Consider the following 20255-nt stretch of genomic DNA (forward strand, 5'->3'; position numbering starts at 1 on the left):
CAGTAAACACTGCAGAATGTGACGAGCTCAAATTAACAGTAGCAATGTGAATTTACCAGTAGCCCAGTGATATGACAGCTGCCTCCCTCCTGGCTCATAAGTTACATCTTCATTAGAGAATAATTAAGATGCTTATATTAAATAATCAAAGACAGAACTATTGTCTGGTTTATGTGAAATAAGAATAACTAATATCATGGCTCAGATATGTTTTTAATATGTGACAGCTATTTAGAAATGTTCTATACCGATTTTAGCCATTCTTTGTCTTGTATCAATGTAATTTTTTTGTAGGTAATGTGTAACGGCTTTGTGTAAATCTTGCATTAATTATTCTCTTTTTTTTTCTTTCCTACTGTCACTTTTTTCCTTTTCTTTACTTTCATGTTTGTAACCCTACTCTTTTCTTCCTTAATTATTTTATTCTTACTCTATTTTCAAAAACAATTTCCGTCATGCAGATAAATGCTGTGAAGCGAATAAAGGCGAAAATGGAAGCCAGTCATGGCAGCTGAATGCTGCTGGGTTTTCTTTCATTATAGCCATAAGTTTGTCTTGGATGTTTTAATGTTGTTGTAATATATTTCCTTTTATGCCTTGCAAGTTTACAAGACTAATCGGGAATTCTGATAAAAGATTTTCTATGGTCCAACTAATTATGCATGTATTTTCACCCATGAACAATTAGCCTATTTTCCTTTCCGCAAATTGTCAATCTTTAAAGTAGATAATTTGTCAGAAAAGAGAATCAGGAATGTTTCTTCCAGGATACAGTTCACTGCATAACTTGCTTCGTTCTAAAGTTTCCTTTAATTTCTAAGGTTGACCTTGTTAAATATCATGTCACTTTTACTTGAAACATAAGCATTTGCTGCATCTAATCTTCTTTCATTTGATTATTTTGCAAATATAATTCATTATCCATGACCATACACTGTATAAATAGTAATTTTATTATGTAGAATTGTGGATCTTTTATATTGGTTTTCATTGTTACTCTTTCAAATGTAAGTTTCTAACTTCATGGACATTTATAAAATTTCATGGTGTTTACCATTTATATAGAACATAAACCTGGTAACTTTTATTATATTAGATGTGTATCCCTACTGTGCTGCCTATTTTTCTTTTATTGACCTAAAATGCCATAGGAATAAAGTGAAAGTGTTTCCTCTTTTAAATTTGAACACCAATTTAAAATATCCAGACTTTTCATTAAGTGAAAATATATCTCTGCAAATATCCCAAAGTAAATAATAAATTAATTTTGAATGTGTTTAAAAAGTTGCACCCTGTTCACTGGTTATGGATTGTGCTGTGAGCTGGCATCAAAAATTGATGTTGTAACAACATATACGTATACTTATTTTTCACATCTTTCTGGACATGTAAGAGTCAATATCTTTGCAAGGACCAGAGACAGAAGTAAATAATTTAGCTACTACTTGCAAGAAGATGAAACTGAGTTCCATTTTTCAAAGGAAGCTGGATTTGAGGGAGTATCATGAGTAATGATTTCAGTTTTCACATTTTCATGCATTATAAAATAAGAAGTATTTTGTGCTTTTCACTCCCAACCACACCGTAGTAAATGATCTTACTACTCATTCTGGATAATTAGAAAGCAATCAGATTTACATATGTACGCAAAAGTGACCATACTTATATGGTAAATCATATTGTTGAGTGATTCTAGGCTTTGAGAATCACTCATCAAAAACTATTTACTTTGTTGCATGAAGGTATTATCTTACTCTTTCAAAAAACTAGCTATAGGATCCTATTAAGTAAGATCTAAGGCTAGACTTCTCTTTAGTAGTCTATCTTCTTTATCTTTTCTAAACTCTGCAGTGCACTGCTGTCTTTCTTTCTTCTTACCTAACAATAACCCATCCACAGATTAAACATACTTCTGCCTCCTTCCCTTCTCTTCTGCTGAGACAAAGGAACTTCCAGACTTTAGTATGAAAATCTAACCTGCTTATGGGGAATGTTCTATTTTTAAAATCACCATAGCCAACTTTTTGTTTTTTATTAAAGAACTAATTATAAGTGCATATAATATTCAAGGATATCTGTGCTTATAAAAGATATGTAGACTTATTGGTTACTAATATGTAGAAAGTGTTGGGAAAAAAGTTTCAATAACTCTTCCAGGAACAATTTTTCTGTTCACTATAACCTGACTGGATCTTTCCAATCAGATAAATGCTTCTTCAAGAAAGTCATGTAGAAATTATTTTGACATAGTATATGATAGCAAAATATTTTTTAAGAACATGGAATAGGTCTCCTATAAGATAACATAGTTGATTTTTTAAATTTAATATTCTATGACTTAAGGTTACCAACAGTGATATGAAGAAGACTCGAAATCAGGTTTATATGATACCTAAAATAATATTTTGACAGTTGATAAAATAATCTAAAATTAAACTTTTATTCTCACAGAATTACTTACATTTAATAAATTCAGCATTTAGGGTTTTTTTTAAAGATTTTATTTATTTATTCCTGAGAGAAAGAGAGACAAAGACAAAGGCAGAGGGAAAAGCAGGCTCCTGCAGGGAGCCAGATGAAGGACTCCAACCCAGGACCCTGGGATCATGACTTAAGCCAGAGGCAGATGCTCAACCTATGAACCACCCAGGAACCTTTCATTTAGTTTTTATAAACATCTAAGTACAGATCAGGTTTTTAATCCTGAAATTAATGAGCAACCTTTCATTTGACCAAATGTTTATGCTTAGAAGACGTTATTTTACAGTTCTGAGAAATGCATAAATTCTTGAAAATAGATCCTTAGATATCTTAAAATACAGGCTCTGTGCTTTGGTTTATTTCCACAAGAAATAGGAAAGCACAAAACTCTGAACAGTATAGCTATAGCATTTCAATAAACAAAACCTTAGGGATTGTAAATTACCATCTCTGATTTAAAAAAATAATAATAAAGTGTAAGTGTTGCTAAGTTATCTTTTTTATAATCTGAGTTTTAGTCTTTAGTCTATATGCAACCATGTAATTTGACAGTGCTTTTTAGTCTAATTAGTATCTGCCTATAAGTCTAAGTGAATGTGAATATTGGTAAGCAAAACATAAAAATTCAGCTTATTTTATGTCTCTCCCTCATATTACCCAATGATTTTTTTCATCCAATAGATTTTTAAATAAAATGCTGTGTCTGAAATGTATAAAATATGAACTTGTGTGTTAAGGTGAGTTTTATGTTAATCATTACATTTAATGTGTCTATGTCTATTGACATGTATATCATATCTCCAAATGTTTAATCATTCCAAAATTTTGTTAACGGGCATATTCTATGAGTTATTAGGTTAGGCTGATTTACTTATGGATGATTGCAGCTTTGGCATGTGGAGCATCAGGGTTAATTTCTTGTATAAACATAGATATCTCCTTTTTTTCTCCTCTCAGCTCTTACTTGGTCTGTCTTCTTTTCTCCTTTAATTATTCAGTGCTACTGGTTTCTCTACCCCAAACCAAACTCTGTAATTATTCATCAGATCACTATAAAGCTCACCAATACCACGTGCCAGATGTGCCAGGAGAGTATGCCTAGCAAGTAGCAGTAAATTCTTTTCTATGAAACTTCTTACATGGGAGATTCATAGGTCAATTAACATTTTTCATCCTCTCTCCTCATATTAGTCATTGGGAATAGCTATACTTTATAAATGCTACACTCATACTATTTCCAAAAACATTACACAAAAGAACATATATGCATTCATTCCTGGTAGACATGGACAAGATTAAAATGTCTTATGGCTTTATTTTTTTAAATTTATTTCCATTATTTCCTTCACCTAAAGTATCTTAAGTATTTTAAAAAATTATATAAGTAAATAAATATATTCTAGACATTGGGTTAATAGTGTATGTATGTAATTTCAGTTGGACATATAAAATGAATACATATGCAAATAATTTAATTGCAAATAGTTTTTACTATTTAAATATACAGAAGATTTTTTTAATTAAGAGTTAAAAATACAAGTATGCACAGTAGTTCATAGGTTCTACAATTTGGATCAATTTGGAAGCCATTAAAATTTAACTCAAATATTTTCCATATAAGAATGGCCACTTACCATATTTAACTAAATTAAAACTGAAATACGGAAAATTCTACTGTAGTTTCAACTTTATACAATTGGATTTGTGATTAGTCAGTTATATTCAACAAAACAGAGTTGCAAGAGGTAATTAATCATTTTTGAGTCAGGATGAGCTCTATTATGTATCTGAAAAGCGTCTTATTTATAATATGGTATACCTACACTGGGAATTGAAAAATAAATTTTAAAATTACAAATGATTTTAGTGATTTAAGGTAGATATTTATATTACCAATACAACCATTAACTATGTTTGGGGCGAGTTTTCAAGAAGAGTTAGCTCATGTTACCTATAATAGTACTTGCAGTTTGAAGTAGCTAAGAAACCTCTCTAGTTATGTAAAATTATCTGAAAATTTCCACCTGTTTGTTTTTGGTTATGATATTGGCAGCACTGGGAGCTTTAGTGTGTTACAATACTACCTAATTAAATGTTATTTATAATTTTCTTTAGCCCTTATGTATTATAATTTTGCTTAATGAATAAAGATATCAGATCATAAGGTTATATCTAAATGTGCCATTTTATGCATCTTATTATTATGGCTCAAATCTGTGAGGTATAATGTAATACCCTTCAAACAACCTTTGAATAGGTACAAATTAAGTAGGTTTTCTCTTATTATGGCTTAATTCCTTCCTTCATTCTTTTCTTCCCATTCATTCCACCATTTCCTCTCTTCTTCCCTCCCTCCCTCCATTCTTTCCTTCCAATTCATAATTTCTAATAGTCCCTCTCTTTCCCTGTCTCTTTCCTCTATTCCTCTTTTTTCCTCCTCTTTGTCTCTCTTACTCTCCTCTCTCTCTCGCCCACCCTCCAGCCTTCCTTTCCTCCCTCTGGATTTCTAGCCATAAATAAATAGGAATAGGATGTATTTTTTCTATTCCTTTTCCATTAATCAGTGGTAAATATTAAAGTCTTAGCATTTGTGGTTTGGATATATGTCTTAAAACCTTCAGAAAGACTAACGTATTGAATGGGTAGCTCAAATTTGCATAATTCATATGACTAGAGATGCAAATATTTGACAAATCGCCCTTGAAATTATTTCAGTATGAATTGAAATTAGTAAAAATTCCATTTCCAAATCAGCTGATGATGTCATAAAAAATAAAGAGAATTATTTAGTCACTATTAATTCTTGATAGTTTATCATAGAATTCAGAAGATATTACCACAGTAAATTTTAGGATCTAACTAAAGAAAAAAAAAATCTAATTAACCTGATTTCTTTTGTATCGCCATCTATATTGGTAGAGTTAACATTTAGAGTTAATATTTTTTTAACTTTTAAATATAAAGCTTTAGTATTATCTCTTTTTAATTTATTGTACCTAAAAACTTGATGAAATACATAATGTTTATTATAGTATTTTAAGCAGCATCTCAATTTTTATCTAAGGTAAAAAATTCAGTAATCTTAAATCTAATTTAATTGTTCTGAAATAAGACAGAGATGTGAGTGTAATATCAATGCTTCATTTTCCAAATGCCTTTGGTTTTAATATCTTCTTATCTAAGATGAATCAGATAAAGATTTTTTGATAGTAGTCCACTCTTCTTCTATAGCTATTCATTAATTTCAAAGCCCAAACTGAAAAAATTGAAATAGCCAAGGAAAACTCATATGTTTAAGAATTCTATTATTATAGCTTCACTGATCTGAACTGCAACTGATGTCCTTACTGCTTTGTTGATAGACTATAATTCATAGACTATTATTTTACCTAATTTTAAAAGATAGATTCATTCAAGTATAATCAAATTTCATTTTAAGTGTGAACTAATTGTATTATAGGTATATTGTAAATTTTCTTAATTTGTGTGTGTTGAGTTAAGTTATTCTTTATCATTCCATTTTAACTAATAAAATATAAAGTTACATATTTGCAAGCACTACATAATGTTAAGAGATAGCATCTTTTTCTTAATTATATCATATTTATTTTTATTCTATACCTGTACTAAATGGGAACTATGAAATAAGTCTCCTAGCTAATTTTTTTAAATGCAAGCAATTAAAAATTACTGTTTTAAGTAACATCCATGATTCATGAGCTTCTTTAAGAATATTTTTATCTCACATCTTACAGATTTTATGTATAACACTTGTGTTTTAAAGTGACTATTTCTGATCACTTTAATTGCATTTGTTTTCATCATAGCTTATTTTCTTGAAAAAAAAATGTACGTTGTAAATGTATTGTCTTCAGTATCATCTCTTATTTGAAACCCCCAACATAATATCCAGCACTATGTGTAATCCTATGCATGTGTTTCATAGTATATTAAATGTCATTTTATTTTCTGTACCTCTGTGTCTCCATTGTTGTAATAAAGAAAACTGAGGAAAATCTTTGTTATATGTGTTTTCTTTATTACTGGTACAAATCTTTTCTGTCCTTGTTGTGTGTTTTCATTTCTAACTTGGTCAAATCCAATCTCTCAATGTAATAAACATATAATCATTGAGTGACTTCTTTTTGGGATAAATAAATACATCATCAGTCGGCTGATGTAAAATAATTTAGATACACATATAATCATTGAGTGACTTCTTTTTGGGATAAATAAATACATCATCAGTCGGCTGATGTAAAATACTTTAGATACACTATTAAATACTGTTTCTTTCATAGTAAACTAGTTCAAGTGTTCTTAGAAGACTTCGATAACCAGTACGAGATGAAAGTAATTGATACTATCTTAATAAAATACAAGAATATAGTTAATAATTTTAATAATGCAAGCATTGTTAAATAGTTTCCTTTCCTAGCAAAAGTTTATAAAGGCAGAGATAAATGCTTAATGAGATTTTTAAATGTCTTTGGTTAATGTATTGCTATAATTTGGTTTAAGCACCATAAGAATAAAATTATAGAAAGTTCCTAAGTTTCTCTGCTTATACACAGCCAGGGTATGAAACAAAAATGACTTTGGTTCTATTCTTTAATTAATTCTATTTTTTAATGTGTACTGCCACACATGCTGTGTGGAATATTTAATTGACTCTTCATAAAGTCTCTTTAAAGTTTCATTATCCCATATTTTAGATGAGAATAGTGAGGTCTAAAGAAGTTGAATAATTTATGTAAAGAGGGATCCCTGGGTGGCGCAGCGGTTTGGCGCCTGCCTTTGGCCCAGGGCGCGATCCTGGAGACCCGGGATCGAATCCCACGTCGGGCTCCCGGTGCATGGAGCCTGCTTCTCCCTCTGCCTGTGTCTCTGCCTCTCTCTCTCTCTCTGTGACTATCATGAATAAATAAATAAAATCTTTAAAAAAAAAAAAAAAAAATTTATGTAAAGAGTCACAGTTAGAATCCAGGTCCAGTGCTCTTAATGAAACATTATATTTCTTTTTTTGTTTTAGTAGTGGACCTGGATTCAAATGACAATTCTTTAATATGGAAATTATTCAGTTGGTTTTTACAAAGGACAAATTGCTGCATTAGATATGAATATGTATTTCTCTTATATAAATAAGTCAAGTGCTGCATTGCCAGATAAAAATGAAACAGTGTAGAAATTACAAAGGAGGAAATGTTCATTTTCAAGATTTGCATAATTTTAAGGCACATTTAATCTTTCTTATTCCAGAACAGCCTAGTCTTAAATGTAGGTCTTAATCTATATATCCCCCATTAAAACATATTTATATACATTTCAAAATGAAAATTTTAACATAATATTTTGTTATAACTTTTGAGCTCTTTCAGTTGATTCAACAGTTACAGAGGTTTTAGATGTGGGGAGAGAAAGAAAGTTGTTTTTCTTTGCTGTTCTTATTTTTCCTGAAACCCTTTGACAATGAGACAGTATCAAAAGGGAAGTATCTGGGAATTATTGGACATTTTTATAGTGACTGTCACAGTGACTTTACATTACTCTATTAGCTGTATATTACTTTCTTGTTTGGGATCACCATGAAAAAGCTAAAGAGATTTGAGGAAATCTACTCGAATAGCGTCATCAATACCAATTATTTTATGTAAACAAATTGAGGATCAGAGAAGCCAAATTGGGAGGCATTAACTCTCAGCATTCTTCCTGTCTTTGTTTTATCAAATTACACTGAATCAGAGAAAGAATAACTCAATCCCTAGTCTATAATTCATACAGACTTTGTCTTTGTCCCACTTCCTTTAATTTCTTCTTGATTGCCTCAAAGAAAAAACAATGTGAGTTAGGAAAGGCCATGTATAAATCAACTACAGTTCCTTCCAGTAATCTCCATACTCCATTCAACAAATCAGTTTACCTTTCTCACTTCCACTTTTATACAAAGCTCCTTTCCCATGATCAATGTAATATAATAAACTCACACTCAGTTTCTAGCTCTAAAGGAATATCAAATTAAATGTGATCACTTTATGATTTTTACATATTTCCTGAAAATACCTTATAAAATGACGTTTTTGCATTGTTAGTGGAAAGAGGTCATTTTCTAGTAATATTTTTGTGTACTGTCTAATAAAAACTAAAACAGGTGTTTTCATATCAGCATCTGTCCTTTTCATTTTAGGAAATCAAAATAAACAGCTTCAAACCAGAATTTACATAGTGACTATATGCTTGCTTCTCTACTGATTTCTCATTTATTATTACAAAGAGAAACAAAATATTTAAAAATTCATATTATAATTAATATAGACTACTTTTCCTTACTTAGATAAGGTTAGCAAAAGTAAAAATCAGCTCTTCAAACTAGCATTTCTGCTTTGAATGCATGAACAACAACTTTGAATTTACTATTGTCTCTATATAATTTCACAAAGGCTAAATATATATGTTACATAGAAGATTAAATGCAAAACTCTCTGATGTTCTTGAAAAATGCTAAGAAAAATTTTTCACAGTGCTAATTGGTGGAAAACAGAAAAAAATATTGTGGCATTTTTATATACTGGCCTGTTCCATCAAATGGCTCAGACATGAAGAAAAGTTTATTTAAGGGAATATAACCATTGCTCTACAGCAAGGGCTGGTCTGGTTCATCGGTGAGTCCCATAATACTAAAACAGGAAGCCAAAAATGTTTAAGACTTTCCTGTGTGTCATCACTTAGCAGGTCATTTTTTTTTAATTAATGAAGGACATAAAAGATTGTTTATTGAATTTATAGACTTTCTCAGTCAATTGAGGCATGTTAGCCATTTTTGGGGGGAAGATTTTCAAGATATGACATTGTATTTTTTTCCCATTTTTGGAAAGACTTTACTTTTGAGAAGTTTCAGGTTCATACCAAAACTGAGAGGAATGTACAGAGTTCCCCATTTCTTCCTGCCCCAGTACATGTATAGCCTTCCCCTTATCAACTTGGAGAATGGTCCATTTGTTACAATTGATCGACCTCGATTGATACCACTGACATCGTTTTTACTCAGAGACCAGTTTTTGCATTAGGATTTATTTTTGGTGTTGTCCATTATATGGGTTTTGATAAATGCATAATGAAATGTGCGCACTATATAGTATTATAGTATTTTACAAAAGTTTCACGGCTCTAAAAATCCTCCATTGTCTACCTGTTCGTCCCTCCTTCTCTCCTAACCCCTGGCAACCACTGGTCTTTTTTACAGCCTCTATAGTTTTCCTTTTCTGTAATGTCATGTAGTTGGAATCACATAGCACATAACTTTTTCAGAAGATTGGCTCCTCTCACTAGGTAATATGCATTTAAAGTTCTTTCATGTCTCTTCATGTTGTGATGGCTCATTTTTTTTTCAGCATTGAATAATATTCCACTATCTGGATGTACCACAGTGTATTCATTCACCCAGAGGAGCATATCTTAGATGTACTTTTTAAATATATTGAAAATCTGCACTTCTATTTTAAAGTATACTATATGATATATTATTTTGAAGTACTATGTACTATGTAATAATATACATTATAAGTGGTCTTACATATTTAGATGTTTCATTTTAATAATGTAATGGGGGTTTTAAAATAGAACCCTAAGGCAGAAATTGAAGTCTCTACAACTCAATATAGTGAATGTCTAAAGCTGGAAAATTTTCAAAACTTAGTGTTATAAATTCCTTAGAAAATAATAGGATCTATATATTTGTTCATATTTTTTCATTTATTGTCATATATTTATAAAATTCAAAGGTCTGTATATTTAATAATTTTGCAATAGATTAGTTTTTAATTTAAACAAACAATTTGTAAAATATTGTAGTTTAATCTTATACAGTTATGATTCAATTTTGTAATATAGAGTCTTTAAGAAAAAAAGTATTTTGGGGGCACCTGGGTAGTTCTGTCAGTTGAGCGTTCGACTGCACTTTAGCTCAGGTCATGATCTTAGGGTCATGAGATGGAGCCCACGTGGGGCTTCACTCTCAGTACAGTCTGCTGTCCTTTTCCCTCTGCCAGCACTCATGTGCACTCTCTCTCTCTCTCTCTCTCTCTCTCTCAAATAAATAAATTAATTAAATCTTATTAAAAAAGAAAATATGGTATTTTTTACCTGTGCAAAGTATTCCATATTCAATAAATGGAACTAACTAATGTTAACAGAAAAAAAAATGAATTTGGCCAGTTAATGGTTAAGCCAAAGAACTAAAATTTAAGTTATTCTATTCTTTAACACTGGTTCATGTCTGTTTTTATCATATTCATTCCAATCTAAGAAGTTTTCTTCCCTATAAGTCAATAAAAACCTTCATTATCTTATGAGAAATACTCAAATCATCTTCACCAAAGAAAAATAACACATACCATAAGATTTAAACTGCATATGGAAAAGTACAGTTAGTGAGATAACAATAAATTTCCAAAGTAGCAGTTTGAATAAATAGTTATGACGTATAAAATATTTTTTTTTTCGTATAAAATATTTTATATCTTGCATTTTTTTGTGAAATGATCAGTGGTTTCCATTCCAACACACTTAGCAATTTGAAATGTCAGTGTAGTTAGGAGCACAGGTATTCTGTTGTGGAAGGACTCTAGATATTTCAAAATCTCTCATGGTTTGTTGCACCAGATTTATAAAAAACACTTAGAAATATTCATTTCTAAAGTTTTCAGTTATTTGAAACATTTACCAAAAATGTGCTGTTATCTATTAGATAATACTTTTTTTTCCAAAATCAGGACAGCTTATATCTTTAATTCCTTTCCTTATATTAAATATACTACTTTAACTTTTTCTGCGAATGTGACAAGTTTTCATCAACACTCTCATAGAAGAATAATAACTTTATATTTTAGAGTGTTCCTTTTTACAGGGAATTGTTTTCAAAAGATAAATACTAAAACCTTAAGAAGGATTGTGTAGATAATAAATTTTTAAAATGGTGTGAAAGAGATGAGCCACTTAGAATGTCATTCCATTACAAATTACACAGAACAGTTATATGTAATTATAAATATATATTATGTAAATGATAATACTTTATCTTATACAGTGTCCATTTTTAAAACATATTAATGGTCACTAATTAATGTTCTATCACTAATCACATGTTCTAGGCTAAGTCTATTTTCTCACTGCTTCAAGTATCAAGTAGAGATTGACAAGCCTGGGTGCATTATGGAAATGGAGGTGGAATAGGAGACAGGAAAGACTGGACAGATGTTTGAAGCCATAGCCCAGGCTTCCACTAGCTTCTTTCCTGCAACAGATTCTAGTTCCCTTCCTATGTATCTCTAACAACTCTCTACCATCTTTTGTGAAAAGATCACACGTTTGAGGTTCTGTTAGTGGTGGTGACTAATTTGGTTTGGGTGATTTATTTATCTACTCAGTTTGCAAGGTCCACATTTTTAATTTCATCATTTTTATCACTTCACTTTGACCTTTTCAACCATCTTCAGTATTTTATCTCTAATATTTATATATATGCTAATTTAAAAACATACCATATATTTTCATACATTTCCACATTTACTCATGGCGTATTCTGTCAATAATCACTTCCTGTCATCACATGAAAATGTTCTCATTCTTCAATACCATTTCAAGCATTGTCTTCTCTATTACGTCTTACTTGACCACGAACTACTAACATATATGATTTTCCCCCCATCTGCTCAGGTTACATTAATTTTTACCACTAGTAAAGCAATCAATTGCATTGCATTTCAGTTTCCAGTTACATGTCTTACTCTACTCTTCTCAATTTAATGAGTCCCCAGTGAAGAGAGTCTTTTGCCTTTTTCTTATTTCATCTTCACAACTGCTTGATAAGATTGTTTAATAAGATTGTGCTAAATTAAAGGATGATCATGTATTTTGGCCCAATTCAGCCTTGGGCAAAAATATTTCTGTATTATCAAAGGAGAAGAAGATATTTTGAAAAGATATTTTATAATTCTGCCTTTGTAAACAAACAAACATTCCTTGTCTAGGAAAAGACATTCTTAGGAAAATGTATAGAGTTTTGTAATTATAAATAATACACACACACACACACACAATTGTCTTCCCATTACCAAACCAGATATCCTCAATTAGCTAATTAGCTAATTATCTTGCCCCAAATCAGACAGTAAATATAAGTAAGTAAATAGATAAATAAGTAAAGTCTGGTTTATCTGTGCTGCCCTCTCAACCTACCTTCTCCCAAATAATACTTCCTAGTAAGGATAAGTGACTTGAAGGGAAATTTGTATTATCATTGAGTGTTTGTGTGTGTGTGTGTGTGTGTGTGTATTTGTTATATGTGTAAAGAACATATTGACGTAAGAATCAAAATAACTAAATAATAGAGACACAGAAACACAATGGTAGGAAATAGATGATATAAAATACAATCTTCACCACCCCCACACAAAGAAATTTGGTAGTAAGCAAGAATACACCTACATCAATATCGCTTAACTGAGTACACCCAGAAAAGACAACACCATCTTATTAAAATGTACTGAAATATATTGAGGATTTAAAACACATACAAATAGTAACAGTAGGCTTTGTTAATATATTTGAATAGTACTGAAAAATCATTGGTAAATTTTACTTATAAGATTAAAAACCTGAAAATTTCAGGAGTGCCTGAGTGGTACAGTTAGTTAAACATTCAACTCTTGGTTTCAATCAAGTCATGATCTCAGGGTCATAAGATCAAGCTCTTCATTGGGCTCCACACTCAGCTTGGAGTCTGTTGGGTTTCTCTCTCTCTCTCTGCTCCTATATCCTGCCCCCTACATTCTCTTTCTTTCTCTCTAAAATAAATAAATCTTTAATAAAAATCTGAAATTTCACCTTTTGAAATTAATGTGTGGATACACAAATAGTGTTATCAAGGATTATCAGATATTAATCTCGGACATGAACTTTTATAATTTGTTTTTGGATTACTGAAAGAGCTCCAATAAACTCAATACATGTTCTTTCAATACACAGCAAATTACTTTTGTGTGATCCTAAAACTCAAACATCTGTCAGGCTGATCACAATGCACTTATAAATAGTGCAATTTCATACAATTAAATACTCTTCTCATGATTATAACTTTTAATTTTTAATATAGTTCTAAAGATTTTAAATTTTAAAATCCTAAGACTCCTTTCCCCAAATGCAATCCCTTATAAAAGACTCCACAATTTTCTTTTCACCATTAACAATACTCTTACACAGCCATCACAGATATTAGTTGCATTACATACTTTTTCGTTACACTGTTCATTGAAAACTGCATGCCTAAAAATTCATGTTGCACCCACACAGTTTTCACTCAGTTAGTTCACTAGGCAGTTAAATATCCAAATAATATGAACTTGAGTGAACTTAAAAAGTTGCTAATAAGTGCACTTTGTCAGGAAGCTGAACGATGTACTTTCATTATCTCATGAATATTAGAAGCTTTTCCAAGAGGGAACCAAGATACAACAGAGAAAAGATCAGAATACAAAAGAGGTACAGTCTTTATTTCAGGGAAGAGGTTTTTGATTTGTTAGAAATAATCTGTTGCAAGTTTCAACCAATTTTTGTTTCAGTGAAGACAAATGTGTCTAAAATGCACAAAATAACCATAAAAACAAATGTAACAATAGTAACAGCAAGAAAAAAATCTAATGGTGAAGTAAAGAGGGAAGGTGAATTACAGAATAGAATTATATGTATATATATACCCACTATATAATATATATATTCTTGTCCCAAACCAGGCAAAAGCAGTTTCATCTATAAGAGTCAAAAAGAGCATTTTTAATAATTCTCTTGCTTTCATTTATTTTAACATCACCCTTACAAAGATCAAGAAAGATTATGACATACAGAAGTATGGGAATGAATGACCAGAGAGATAATTTGCTATATGAATAATGAACAAATGAAAAAGAAATGGTATTTAACCATGCTGAGTTCTAGTCATAGTGAAATTCACATCTAAAACCAGAAGAATGAAAATGGTTTTAAACCTTAGACCTTAATGAAGACAGTTTATCAAAAATAATGATACAAAAACACTTGTAAAATGTAAATACATGTTTACAATTATTTTTATGCATCGCAGTTCATAAGTGTTAGCAATATTCAAATGTTTAAGCTTCTAAAATATAGGAAGGTTTGGGGTAAAAGTGGGGAAATTCTATTTTTTTAAAGAAAATACTGTAAACAAAAATAAAAATAAGCTACTATAAAAATGAGCATAAAGTAACAAGTATAACAAATGAAATAATAATGCATTTGTACAGTTCTTAGGAATTCCCAAATCATTTTCATAATATGATTCTCAAATAATATTTTAGCTAGGATACATTAAAATTATTACTCACATTTTATCAATAATGAAAAAGAATAAAATTGTAATTATGATCTAGTTATATCTAATTGCAATGTGTGAGCCACAAAATGCATGAACAATGCATTGCATTGTGTGTCTATCAAAGTGCAAATGTCATAAAATATTACCTATTTATAATTTAAATGAAAAAAATGTATCTTAGGAGAGTACACTCCATTTTTTTCCTGGGTGTATGTGGAAGCAACAAAAAAAATAGTTTAGACGGAGGAAGAATATAAAATCCAATATAGTTGCTCGTCAGTTTGCAGTTTGATTTTTAATTTTTTTAAAATAGCAGAAAATAGTTTTAATCCTTGCTGATGCAACTTCTAATATTTTCCTTCTTTTTATTTAATACAGTTTAAAGAGGGTATTAACCACACATAGGAAACTTCAGAAGTCCAAACCTTTGTTTCAAACAGGGATATTAAATATGAATCAAAATAAAATGGATCTATCAATTCAGGAATGAACACCAGGCACCCTAAATGGAGGAGGTCTGTGGTCATGACACAGAGAAATGTGGTATTTGGAAAAATGGAAACAGTGTTACATGTGCTCAGTTTACTAAGATGAGTGGTTTTAACACTTCCCTCTTTAATAGTGAATTTTATAATATGAATAAATCAACATTTACTTTTTTCCTCATTTATGATTACTACTACCAAGGTGACCTGAAAGTCATGTTTTTTGTTAAATATATAAAAATAGATATTTATAATGATTTTTTCTAAATACAATATATAAATATCACATTTACAAACATATGTCTGATTCTCCATTTAGTTTAGCTGAGAAAAGGCTATCAAATCCAAAGACAAATCTTAACATAATTTAGAATCTGTTTAACAGATCTGTTATTCCCAGTAGAGAATAGAAAGTCTTATAAATGCGTAATAAGACATTTATTTACACAATTCCATAGGTTGGAGAATATTATTTTCTTGACAAGTGGGTTATGTCAAGAAATGTAAATACTGCAGCTTTGTCTATAGTGGGGGAATGTTGTGATTAGACTTTATTTTCAATATCCCCATCATTTTTGAAATTGTGAGGCTTATTAAACTTTTTATAACTTTTTAAAAATTATTATTTTGTTGAACTAGTCTAGACCTTGTCTCATTTCTATACTTTTGTTCTTTCTGCTACACTTTTTTATTCTTTGTTAATGTGGAGATCCTATGGAAAAATCATAAAACATTAATTTACCAATTTAAGATAATTTCCAAGTCTGTAAGTGACAGATGATTTTTGAAAACAGCTTGTTTATCAACAGTGTGAGAAACTGTGAAATCCTTAGGGATGATAGTTGGTTTTGAATCCAGTGCAATGTCCTTTTTTTTTTGGGGGGGGGGATGTATTACTGTAGAGTGTGCCTTCTATAATGCAAGATTACCACTAATTCTAGTGAAAACCCTTACTATTAACTGTATGCCTTTATTAATATAAAAGTCTTTTTTTTTCTTTTTTTGAGCTCTTCCTTTATTTTTTTAATAATAAATTTATTTTTTTATGGTGTTCAATTTTTCAACATACAGAATAACACCCAGTGCTCATCCCGTCAAGTGCCCTCCTCAATGCCCGTCACCCATTCACCCCCACCCCCCGCCCTCCTCCCCTTCCACCACCCCTAGTTCGTTTCTCAGAGTTAGGAGTCTTCATGTTCTGTCTCCCTTTCTGATATTTCCTGCCCATTTCTTCTCCCTTCCCTTCTATTCCCTTTCACTATTATTTATATTACCCAAATGAATGGGACCATATAATGTTTGTCCTTCTCCGACTGACTTATTTCACTCAGCATAATACCCTCCAGTTCCATCCACATTGAAGCAAATGGTGGTTATTATTCTTTTGTTCTTTGCTTGTATTTTTTGGAGCTTAATGAATGAAATTAAATTTTAGGAACTTGTGCTTTGTAAGTAGAAAAGGACTTAAAAGGATGTATAATCCTAAAGATTTATGTTGATTTCTATTAGTTCTATTTTAGTACGTATCAGAAAGCCCATCTAGTTCTACACTAATTAGGCAGGCACTCAGTGAAAGTTTGTGAAGCATACATGGTTTGATAGTCTTTTTTTTTTTAACTATACAGCCACAAAGTCTTTAGTTAATCCAGATCTGATTTTAAAGTAGCTCCCATTGTGGCTCAGATGGAGCCCAACTCAGAAAACCACCTGCTTCACCTCTTTTCACATGGGACATATATGAGTAAACATGCATGCTTATAGATTTACACCTAGATTTTCCATAGATCAACTGATGTTTGAAAGTGTGTTACTCTGAGCAGGATGAAGGAAGAACAAACATACAAGAAAGGAGACAAGTATACCTACTGCGATTTTGGAGGATATAGTACCTAGCAATGTTATGAGAAACACCAAAAGTTTTTGAATGTCTTCTTGTCTTTCATAGACTAACACTATTTACTTACCTATATTTAGGAATATCTCTTATGGAAAGAGCTACCACTATTCTGGGAGGAAAAAATAAATCTCCCCTCTTAGGACCCATTAAATTAAGAAAATTTTTTTCTTCATATCTTTATTGCCTTTCCAAGACTGAAAGTCATTTTCAATCTATTTGGAGGAGATGATATGTACACATAGAAAAATAGTTAAGTAAAATACTAAACTATTTAAAGAGTCAAAAAACAAGGCTAGTTTTATAAATATAATGTACTGGTTTTTGAAAACTATTATCAAATGTAATACATTTCACAGAAGATTAATTCCGTGTTTTAGTTGTGAATTAATTTCTACAACAGAAACAAATATATACATGTGACAAATTTTAAATGAAGGTTTTTTTCTCATTTTAATGCTTTGAATTTATGTTTTTATTTCAGTTAGGATGTGATTACACAAGGTCTGGGGACTAATATGGCTTGAGCTTGACAATTTCTGAATTTCATGGGACAGAAGGTCAGCTGGGAGGGAAGTTATAGAAATACAATTAGAATGACTCTCCTATTTGCTCTCAATAGCAAAATATATACCAAAAAACAGATGTTTAAATTTTATAATTCCTAAATTATTTATTCTTATTAAATTCTAGTATAAAATACTCTATCAAAAAGCAATACAAAATGATCACTAAAAAGAGAGCTAATGATACATAGATAAGGGGCACCTGGGTGGCTCAGTCAGTTAAGCATCTGCTTTCAGGTCAGGTCATAGTCCCAAGGTCCTGGGATCAAGTCCACGAGGAGCTCCCTGATCTGTGGGGGGCCTGCTTCTCCCTCTGTCTCTGCCTTCTCCCCTCTCTCTCTGTCTTTCATGAATAATTAAAGCTTTAAAAAACTAAAAAAAAAAAAAAAAAAAAAACTAAAATAAAGAATACATAAATAAATGATTTACACTGTTGTACCTCATTTAAATTGTTGTTCCTCTAGTAGTGTAGGGAAAAAATAGACATTTTCCTGTTCAAAAAAACTACATGTTTTATTTACTATGTTACCCCTCTCCTGATTTTTTTTGAAGATTTTTATTTATTTATTCATTTGAGACACAGAGAGAGAGTCAGAGACATAGGCAGAGGGAGAAGAAGGCTCCCTGGGTGGAGCCAGATGTGAGACTTGATCCCAGACCCCAAGATCATGACCTGAGCCAAAGGCAGATGCTCAACCACTGAGCAACCCAGGCATCCCTCCTCTTCTGATTATTTGATGAGGAATATACAATACAAAACTGACACAAGTACAAACAATATAAAACCTGAAGCTAAATAGTCTTCACTGATACTGATCTAATATCAAGGGTTATCCTGAGACTTAGGCCACTATACTCTCTGGACCTCAGTTTTCTTATCTGTAATGTAGAGATAACACCATTTTCCTATGTCATGGAGTTGTAAAAATTATCATAAAGTATCGTATCATAAAGGACATGTGTAAATATTCTGGAAAGCTAAAAAAGAAAAGTTGAACTTAAAATCTTTTACATTATCACTAGGCTCAGTTTCAATTTGTTAAATAATTAAAACTGTAATGAACTTAAAGAAGAAAGTATATTCTATATGTCACCGAAAAAAATAAATCATTGCTAGTCCCCAAATCCTAGTGATGTAATTTACATGTGTTCATGATTTTGTTTCTGAAAAACCCAAAGACAAGTAAGTAAATTTTCACACCAGACTAAAAAGGTGGTAGAAAAAAAAAAATGAAAACATTAGAAAATTTGGCTTTCATAGTTATTGTCATGGGATGTGAGAAAATATTAGCATTTAAATACATTGTTAAGCCAATTTTTACAAACCATAACTTAACAAGAAAATTAAATATCTATTACATAAACTATCTTGCTGTCCACCCTATCCTCTGCAATGACAAAACATATTCAGTTTTCCATAAAAATAACTTCAAGTAACTCTCAACATTTATAATCATGAGCTTAAAAGATATAATTTTGTTTCCTTAGGAAAAAAGTAATTAGCATTTTAGCATCAATATTCCTTTACCATAAGTTGCTTTACAAATATAATGTTTCTAAAGGCTTTTCTAAAGATGGTAATAAAGCAGATCAGTATGCTGGTTTAATGATAAAAAGGTCATAAATAAAATATTTATTATTTAAAAGCTAACTAGCTAAAACTAAGTAAAGAAAATAATGTGACTGTATTCTTAAGAGAATAATAAGTGTTTAATAAGAGAAAGTGTCCCACATTAGGGTGCTGATGAAAAAAAATATGCTTACAGAATAGATTAAATTTAGAAGATCAATTTTTTTCTAGCAAAATTTCATTTCCCCAGAATTTTATAATAGCAAAATAGTAGTAGTAGCAGTAGTAGTAGTAGTAGTAGTAGTAGTAGTAATAGTAATACTAGTGCTAATATTGCCAATATTTGTTAAATTTTTACTCTGCACTGGACAATAAATGTAGAGGTGTTAAGTACATTAATATGTTCACAACACTCTTTCCAAAACCCCATGACCAAGTTTGTGATTGTTGCTGTTTCTATAATTGTTCTCATTTTAATAAAGTGACATTGCAGCCTTGAGAAGTTAGCTGCCTCACTCAAAGATATACAGCAGTATGTGATGGACACCAGGTTCAGTGCATTTAAGTAGAAAGCCAGTCCTTTCATACTTAAAAATGGTGAATAAAAGGGTGCCTGGGTGGCTCAGATGGCTAAGTGTCTGAAGCTTGATCTCAGCTCAGGTCTGGATCTCAGGGTCACAAGGTCAAGCCCTGCATGGGGCTCTATGCTGGGGGTGGAGCTTACATTAAAAAAAAAAAAAAAAGGTAAATGAAGATTTAATAATGGGCCCGGTAGATCATCATTGACCCGGGGGATTTATTGTCTAGAACAGTGCTGCATGGGAGAGGATCCTAAGTGAAGCAAAAGAAAAGGCAATAGTTTATAACAGAAGGG

The 20255-nt window shown here is 31.0% G+C and overlaps 1 protein-coding gene across 3 annotated transcripts in view; it reads left to right on the forward strand.

Moving 5' to 3' along the window:
- NCAM2 (neural cell adhesion molecule 2) overlaps positions 1 to 20255 on the forward strand; it is a 515691-nt gene that overhangs the window by 477980 nt on the left and 17456 nt on the right. Inside the window, exon 16 of one of the 3 annotated variants that reach the window (XM_077878868.1) lies at positions 462 to 6497. The exons of the other annotated variants lie outside the window; for them this stretch is intronic. Within the exon in view, the coding sequence (XP_077734994.1) occupies positions 462 to 568 (107 nt within the window). The 3' untranslated portion in view covers positions 569 to 6497. Of the gene's footprint in view, positions 1 to 461; positions 6498 to 20255 lie in introns of those variants that run through there. 3 annotated transcript variants of the gene reach the window in all.

This window comes from Canis aureus, chromosome 30 (genome assembly GCF_053574225.1).
Source record: "Canis aureus isolate CA01 chromosome 30, VMU_Caureus_v.1.0, whole genome shotgun sequence".
NCBI lineage: Eukaryota > Metazoa > Chordata > Mammalia > Carnivora > Canidae > Canis > Canis aureus.